At 33.0% G+C, this 8769-nt stretch overlaps 1 protein-coding gene across 1 annotated transcript; it reads left to right on the top strand.

The window, feature by feature from the left end:
• Positions 1-1925: 1925 nt before the first annotated feature.
• LOC108199320 (2-oxoglutarate-Fe(II) type oxidoreductase hxnY) lies at positions 1926-8354 on the top strand. Its single transcript, XM_017367089.2, has 11 exons — positions 1926-2197; positions 4294-4486; positions 5097-5171; positions 5427-5478; positions 5885-5997; positions 6671-6771; positions 6860-6918; positions 7178-7234; positions 7340-7385; positions 7927-8006; positions 8089-8354. The coding sequence occupies exons 1-11, from the start codon at positions 2108-2110 to the stop codon at positions 8147-8149; spliced, it is 927 nt and encodes a 308-aa protein (XP_017222578.1). The 5' UTR covers positions 1926-2107; the 3' UTR covers positions 8150-8354.
• The last annotated feature ends 415 nt before the right edge of the window (positions 8355-8769 follow it).

Below are 8769 nucleotides of genomic sequence, written 5' to 3'. Positions count from 1 at the left end.
TTTTTTGGTTTCAAATGTTTTGAATAAACTATTCGTTGTAAAATAAACAAATTATTGGAGTATTGTTCTTTAATTATAACATGAACTTTTGATATGAATGATTATTAGTCATAATTAGAGATATTATGTATTCTTCGCGTATGAAAAATTATTTTTATCTAATTAATTAATTAACATATTTGTAGTGAATATAAGTATCGTAGTTAATTTTTTATGTGATGTTTGGGTAATTAAAAAGTAAAATGATAAATATAATGAAATAACACATATTACCAAGGGGTATTCGATTAAGATAATTTAGGTTTTTTATTTTCATTTATTAAATCAAGATGTACTCAATTCAAAATTTTGAAAATGTATCAAAATCTTGATATATTTAATTGTGATTTTAAATTATTCGATAACTAAGACATTATTCAAACATCATTTTATGTCATATTTCCTGAATTTTTGAGCTTATATGAAAAATGTTTAACTTGCTATAATCTAATTTGTTAATCCTATTATATATCTTTCTTGGGCCATGTAGTTTACCTTTATTCTTTAAAATTTGGCAAGTGAAGCCCATATAGTTTCACTTCATTTCATAAGAATGGGCAGAGTGAAGCCCACAGCTGGTTAAATATAACATGTCCAAACTTTAAAGTGAATATCAGACCAGTCTACATGTTCATTGTTCCATACTTCCATTGCCCATTTATGGGGTTTTCGGGGTATAAATAATTTGATATATTTCTCGGATAATTAACAAAAATATAAATTCAAAATATATTAAAAAAATTACAATTATAAACTCTAAATTTTGATAAATTGAGAAATTATTATATTTAAACATAACAAAAATAATACTCTCTATGTCCCTCTCTGAATAGTTTACGTACATTGTTTGCACGCATTTTGACGTTCCCATAATGTATAGTTGTATAACATATTTAAAAATTTTCTTTTCTTAACAAAAGTTTAAATATCAAATTTTTATTATAGAAAAAAATTAAAAAATATATTAAGGAACTATACTTTAAATGAGTATTAAAAAGCGTGCCAAAAAGTAGCCGTAAAGAATTGAGCGAGACCCAGGGAGAAAATCTTTTCACTAAAATTTAATAATTTAATCTATCTCTTACAATTTTTAAAATTTTTCTTGTTATTATATATTAAAAAGAGACTAATGTTTATTGTTTTCAAAATTTATATTATATAAACAGAAATCTATAATATTTTTTTTCGATAAATAACTCATATAATAAAAAATAATTTTTTTTATAACTTAAATCACTAAAAAAAGAATCTTCAACTGTATCAACAAAAAAGTTGATTAAAATAATTGTCGAAGACAATATAAATACTGATTATACATAAATTCAGTGAATAATGATTAAAATAGTTGACTACTATAATGACCTTGTTTGATGATTAGCGGTTAGCGATTAGCTGTTAGCGGATTGAACGGATTGAATTAGATGTTTTGACTAGTTGATTGAAATAGATTTTTTCACCAACGGATTGGATTAGCGGTTTATTGTAAAACTGTTTGAAAAATAGCTGTTTGATTAGTTTTTTGTGACACATATCAAAATCTCTAACCCAAAAAACTCTTCCAACTAACTTTTTGAAAATTAGCTTTTTTAGCCAAAATCTCTGTTTCAATCCGCTAACCATCAAACACGGGCAAACGGATTGAAATGGTCAAACCTCTGAACCACCATAAACCTCTCATTTTACCCCAAACCTCAATTTCCAAACATATCTAATACAAATATCATACATATAGATTCACGAAATCTGTTATAAAGATGATCTATATCTATCAATAATATGAAATCGGTTATAAAGATGATCTATATCTATCAATAATATGTTATTATTACGTCATATCATATAAATTAAATATATTATCTTAATCTTAATAAGATAAATTCTACTGACAATATCTTATGAGACTTCTTGGTCGGATATGGTTGAACAAGTGTAACCAGAGGAAGGTTCATGGTTTAAAGAATTAAAGTTGAGTGAATGTGAAATTTTGCTGCCAATCTTAGCAGACAAAGTAGAACTCAACTACTCTACTTGCTACTTAGAACAGGAAAGCGTGGTGCGGGAGAGAGAGATGGGCACGGAGAGTATGGAAGTGCTGAAACTAGCGGTGATAGACTTATCTTCTACTGATCGCTTAGCCACTGCCAAATCTATTCACCAGGTCAGCTCCCCCTTCCTTTTCTAGTACCTTTCTAGACTCAAACTATTTCACTATATATAATTTAGTGCGTAGAAAGCCTTAATTTGGCCTTTGCAAACAAGTCTTGCAGCCTAAAATGATATGAATAGTATAGAGCAAGTCTAACAATGTCCTGGTGCCTTATACTAAAAAAATAGTGTCCTAGTGATTTAGGATATCATCTTAATGTATCAACTTCAACAACATGGAACTTATTTTTCAAAGAGGCCATGACTTATTTTCGGCAAAGGATCCATGTCCATCAATGATCATGGAACTTATTGACCATCACCTTTCCGGCCGGCCGTTAGATCGTTGATACAACAGTTGTGACAAAATATATTTGTTTCCCTCTACTAGAAGTGTTGAGTGGGTTCAACCCAAGTCCCACATCGAAAAGATAAAGAAGATTTGTCTTGAATATAAGTAGTCAAATAACTCCATTAGTATGAGCAAATTCGTGCGGGCTTGGCCACGGCCCAGAGCGGACAATATCATACTAATGCGGAGTTAACAGGTGGGCTTTCCTGAACTGCGATCGGAGGTCTTGGACGACTTGTGTCGAAAGTCTTTGCGACAAAGGTGATCGGAGAGTCACAAGATTGGTGGTTCTTGGATTGAGGGGAAATTGTTGAGTGGGTTTAACCCAAGTCCCACATCGGAAAGATAAAGAAGATTTGTCTTGAATATAAGCAGCCAAATAACTTCATTAGTATGAGGCCTTTTGCTAATGCGGAGTTAACAGGTGTTGCGCGGACCAACAAGAAGTACATCACAAAATTATAGCCGGAAGGTATTTCGGCCAATTTATCTTCTAATTATAATTAGAGATTAACAATATTTGATCCTAGCCGTTGGATTAGCTGGAAGGTAATTCCTCTTCCGGTTATAATTTTTAGGAAGAGTAAGTTAAAGTATTTGATCCCAGTTGATCCAACGGCTAAGAAGGTGATGGCCGGTTAAGAGGTCCCTCGACATCAAGAGCCAGGACCAGCCCCCATTTTAATACCCACACAGACTTGTAACTTTCGCCTTTCGATGCCCTTCTTTTATTTGTACTCTGATTATTCATGTTTTATTAATTTTTTGGATCTTGTATATGCATGTATGAAACTATCTGATGTTTTAACTAATTGGCCCAGTTTAGCTGGCATAGACTGATAGACATATGTACTTTTTTTGTTTTCTTTTGCCTTCCAAAGAAAAAAAACATGGTTATCTGCATTGGTGTGTGTTAAACTTAGTGAAACATAACAGATTTATGAATGTGGGTTATGTGAGTGCAAGAGAGATTCGAATTAAACTGCTACGAGTATTAATTACCAGTTAAGTTCAACTGACACATTGGGGAACAGACAGAATACATTTTAAATTGTGTTTGGTTGGCGTGTGTGGATAAAATTATGTGCGAATATTAATGCTCTTAGTTTTCATTCCTTTCTCCAGTACATTCTCCATCCTACTCAGTTTTATTACAAACTTGATCATTAGAAAGTTACAACTTTTTTACTTTTGTTCACACTTTCTTTTAAATTTTGTTCACTGATTTTCATTCTTTTCTTCCTCTTTTCATTCTCTCCAATTAATCAGCGCACAAGTGTTTTTACTGTTAAACCGTCGTTTAAAGAGTTTTCTGATTAATATAAATTCAGATTTAACTTTATTTCAAATGCTGTACCTGCTATGTATAATATTTACCCTTTCCCTTGTGTATAGGCACAGTTAAACTTACTATGGGCCATGGTTTATATCTTGTGTGCATGTGTTTTATTAAAGCAAGTGCATGTGTTTTATTAAAGCAAGTGCATGTGTTTCTTTGTTCATGAGTAAAACTAATCCCATGAATGGTTTATGTTAGTGTCTTCCAAACTATGTTTTGTAAAGCTCTTCGTCATACAAAGTACTGCAGGAGTTTTTGGTTATTCTGTAAACTGCAGAATAGTATTTTCATCATACTAATTTTAAGAAAAAGTGTATTCGTTGTTGAAACAAGATTAATAACAAATTTACATAATTTAGGTATGTTAAAGTTTTACAATTCATAAGACCTAACAGAAACTTGGAAATTCTCTGTCTAGGCATGTATTAACTATGGTTTCTTTTACCTCATAAATCACGGGGTAGAGAATGAGCTGATACAAAAAGTGCTTGAAGAAAGCAGGAATTTTTTTTCTCTTCCCCTTGAAGAGAAGCTGAAATTGCCTTGGAAGGAGCGCAGAGGTTACACACCACTCTACGCTGAGAAACTTGACACTTCTTTACGTTCCCAAGGTACTATAATTTAATTGTTCTCAGTTTATATTTTTCCCCTCCTTATTTACAATTTGCAGTAATTTTGGGCATATTTGGATCGACCAAATATTTGATCAAATATTCCTGTACATAGATAGGTAGAAAGCACCTTGTATGCGTGTCTATAATGAGAGAAAACTTGTGAGTCGTTGCAATAGACCCAGAGCAAATCCCTTTTCTTTAAGTATCTGAATATAATGAAAGGGTTTCAATGATCCAAATAGATAGCTTTCTTGCGACCTTATATACTTTAGTCAGTCTTTGTATAAATTCTGAATATTCTCGCAGTCGAACTTTAGAGAAGCTTTCGATTAATGGACCCAATTGCCCATGAACCTTGAGGACAACTACTATGCTATGCCCCTATGCCCACGACCACTACGAACCTAAACGAGCCTGATCTAGACCTACAGGCTACAGATGGATGTATGGCATTCCATTAGACAGAGGAGCTATTGAGTATTCACGTGTTACCTTTGTTGATCATTGAAGCCTTTAAATGTTAAAATATATCTGAACTTCTATTTGAGACAGCTTAGCCATTTTTTGATCTTTTCTGTGTTGACTACATCAACCAATTTACATGCAGGTGATTTAAAAGAGACATTCTATATCGGCACTCTAGATGAAGACAAACACCATTTGAATCAGTGGCCCTCACGTGGTATGCTTATATGAACCCTTGTCCGTCGGTGATCAAGCATGTTTTATTTGTTTTTTCATTTCTTTAAATCGAGGCTGGCAGTAGGAAATTATGTAAATTGTAGTTGAGGTGTGACATAATTTTCTCAGTGTATAATTTGCTAAGTTATCCTTACTGTATTCATAATAATATCCGTGATCTGAAGGTCTGTATACAATATACTTTCCTGTCTTTGAAATACTTTTTTTTATGTATATTTTGCTTGATATGTTTCAGAGATATTACCATCTTGGAGATTCACAATGGAACTATACTATGAAAAAGTCCTGTAAGTTTTCTCATTAGTAATCTTTATCTCTGTCAGATTTCCCTGCTTTATTTTCTATCAGGTTGTGATAACTGAATCACATATTTTCATAGAATATCTCCTTTTTGTTGAGTTCTTGATATCTTCTTCCCATGATTTGATACCTTATATGTGTGTAATAGATCGTTTATCCTTTCTATTTGCTCGTGCATGTGTGTTTCAATGGGAGGGGGAGGGTAGGAGTTAGTAATAGTATTCTAAGCCTAATCTACTCTTTTATTGTTAAATATTTTGTGTATATTTAGCCAAAAAAAACAAAACAATTGTTGTGTATAAATTATAATCAATGTTGTCCTCTTTTTCTTATTTAAAAAAGGTATCCTTGCAGCAAAATGTTGTGACTTTGTAGTGGTGTATGCTCTTGTAGGGCTGTTGGAAGAAGGTTGCTCTCTCTGATTGCTTTGGCATTAGATCTGGAAGAGGATTTTTTTCTAAAAGATGGGCCCCTGGACCCTCTTCTTCGTCTACTACACTATCCAGGTGTATTTGATAAGATGAACGTGAACATTCTTCACGTCTTAACACTTTCCAGTTTATCCTATCATTATGCTATTCTTTTGGATATAAGAAAATGTTATAAAACCGTATGTTAACTTGTCAAATGCTATATCAGTGTATAATTATATAGTAATCCATTGTTCAGCGTAATATCTTAGCTTGAAGTACATATTTGTTTAGCTTCTTGCAAACTTTTCTTCCTTTTTGTTTTAATTATGTTTTGATGACTTCTGTTACTTTTTATGGCCGTGCTTGGTTTGACTTGCTAATTACTTAGTTATGGAAGTGCATCTTTAGGTACTTTTGGTAATAAGTACTTTTACTGGAAAAAATAAGCTAATCCATCCTAATGGGATTTAAGTTGTAATTTAATATATTGCAATATCCCATTACCCTGTCAACCTAATTTTGATGAAAGCGATATAGACTGTTAGTCTGATAAATATTTTTTTCCTGTTTCGCATTAAGATTAGGTTACGTCTATCTTGTTTACCTGTTTCTTGCATTTGTTATTTATTTGTTTTCTCTATCTATTTAGGCTTTTAAGTTTTAAGAGCTCTTTAGCATGGAAAAGTGTGTCTGACTGATTTGTGTGGGAACATGAGAAATACGGGACCCTTGCCGGAAAAATAGTGATTAACTTTTTTGATTTCAGCTGAACAGGAGTTTTTGGATGAAAAGGTTTTAGGTGCATCAGCTCATTCTGATTATGGTATGATCACTCTTCTAGCGAGTGATAGTGCACCTGGACTTCAGGCATGTGTATTTTTTATATAAAATGTTCGTTAGCTGTGATTTTCTTATTCCTGTCTTTGCTATTTGATTAACTATTCAAAGTTCACAGGTATGCAGAGAAAAATCTAAGGAACCCCAGGTCTGGGAGGATGTACATCACATGAGCGGGTAAGTCCATGAGTACAAGGAAAACACATAAAAAGGCAGCCCACCCTCCACGAAAATAAGAGCAAATCTTTTTAGTGATGTGTGAAGATATGTGAAAAGAAGAAACGAGATAATAGGCAATTTTATCAGGTTACATTGTTTAACTAAGGACCCATGCTATCATTGTTTATGCATTGGTTTAGTATTGTTTTCTACCAAGATATGTGTACCAGCATGATTAAAACCTTTCCTGGCTATATATGTTGAATTGTTGATGCAGGGCCTTTGTAGTTAACATTGGAGACCTGATGGAGAGGTGGACTAATTGCCTGTATCGGTATTGTCTCTTGGATAAGCAATGTCATATTTTCTTACCTTTATTTACTGTCATAATATTTTGTTCTTCCCGCATATTCACATTTTCATTTTCTTTAAATTGCAGATCAACACTGCATAGAGTGATTCGAACAGGACAAGAACGATACTCTGTAATTAACATCTGTTTCTTAATTTTACTTTTTAAATTCTTCATAGTTCTAGTTGTGCATCTCGTTTTGCATGTGTGTGAATTATCTCGTTCAGTCATTCAGCATGCAGCATATGTAGAAGGAGTCTTGGTATCAACATTCTCAGATTTATAGAACAGAAAACTTTTGACTTAATGAAATTAGTTCATTCATGGAATAGAATAAAAAAATGAATAAGAAAGAATATCTTGTGTACTTAGACTCATACAGCGCACTGGCTATGAAAGTAATTATGCTGCGTAAGGATGCATATCAGGGAAAACAAAAAAATTTGTCTGATTTGCCTGTGTAAATACTCTGTGTCAAGTGTGCGATGCCCTGCGAGGTTGCTCATCCTAGAACCAACATAATAGAAGACCTTACTTAGATTAAGTAGGTTTCGTGCTGAACGAATTTCACACATGCTGATCTTCATTTTCCTGTTTGTTCAAGTTATGGTTTTCATGAAACATGTAATTCATGTGAGATGCTGACAGCGAATTGTTTGAACCAATATATCTAGATGGCTCTATTTCTTGATCCATGCCCGGACAGTATTGTAGAGTGCCTGAGAAGTTGCTACAGCGAGGCATCTCCTCCGAGGTATCGTTCCTGAAGCAAAATGTTTTGAAGGCAGATGCTAAGGAATATCATCTGATTTGCATATATGATTTTGTGTGTGCAGGTTTCCACCAATTCGGAGCGGGGACTACCTAAACGAGAGGTTTAGGCTCACATATATTTAGTAAGATCAGCTGTTTTCATTGTTTGAAAGAACAGAACTGCTGTCTGAACTTGATCCAAACAGTCTTTGACCTTGTCGGTTGTATACTTGTGAGTTTCTAAGACATATAAAGACTTGAGTTGCAGAAAAATTGTGTAATTCATACTAATGACAGATTCCTTACGTTACTTTTGACAAAAGCTTCTATAAAGCATAGTTTCATAATATTTTAACGTCTAAACTTTTATTCCAAAAAGAAAAAAAACGATATGAAATTATATTTTATAGAAGTATCAAAATGCATGCAAATAGCGATAAAGCCGATTTCAAACTAAAAACCTAAACTTCCCTAAATATTTATCTCAGTCCAATCAACATGCGGATTACTCCAATTCAACGTTCGAATATCAACGTGATGCATATTCCTTGTACCAGCTTCATGAGCCCTCCTCCAATCTGCCAACAAATTTAAAGGCTACAATCTGTGATGCAAACGAGCCAAACTCTTTTTTTAAACAGGCTTCTAAACTAAAAGACAGAGAAGATCAGAATATGACATAAAATGATATTTTAATAAGAAACAATTTTCTAACTCAAATACTTAAAATGTGATATAAAATAATATTCTAACACAGAATTTTC

The sequence above is a fragment of the Daucus carota genome, chromosome 8, assembly GCF_001625215.2.
Source record: "Daucus carota subsp. sativus chromosome 8, DH1 v3.0, whole genome shotgun sequence".
Classification (NCBI taxonomy): Eukaryota; Viridiplantae; Streptophyta; class Magnoliopsida; order Apiales; family Apiaceae; genus Daucus; species Daucus carota.
The sequence above is the reverse complement of the archived record's forward strand: the minus strand, read 5'-3'. Positions and strand labels throughout refer to the sequence as shown.

Coding starts and splice junctions, on each gene's coding strand:
- LOC108199320 (XM_017367089.2), top strand. CDS start 2,108: ATGGGCACGGAGAGTATGGAAGTGCTGAAACTAGCGGTGATAGACTTA. Junction 5,998..6,670: donor TCGTCTACTACACTATCCAG/GTGTATTTGATA, acceptor TTTTGATTTCAG/CTGAACAGGAGTTTTTGGAT. Junction 6,919..7,177: donor GATGTACATCACATGAGCGG/GTAAGTCCATGA, acceptor TTGTTGATGCAG/GGCCTTTGTAGTTAACATTG.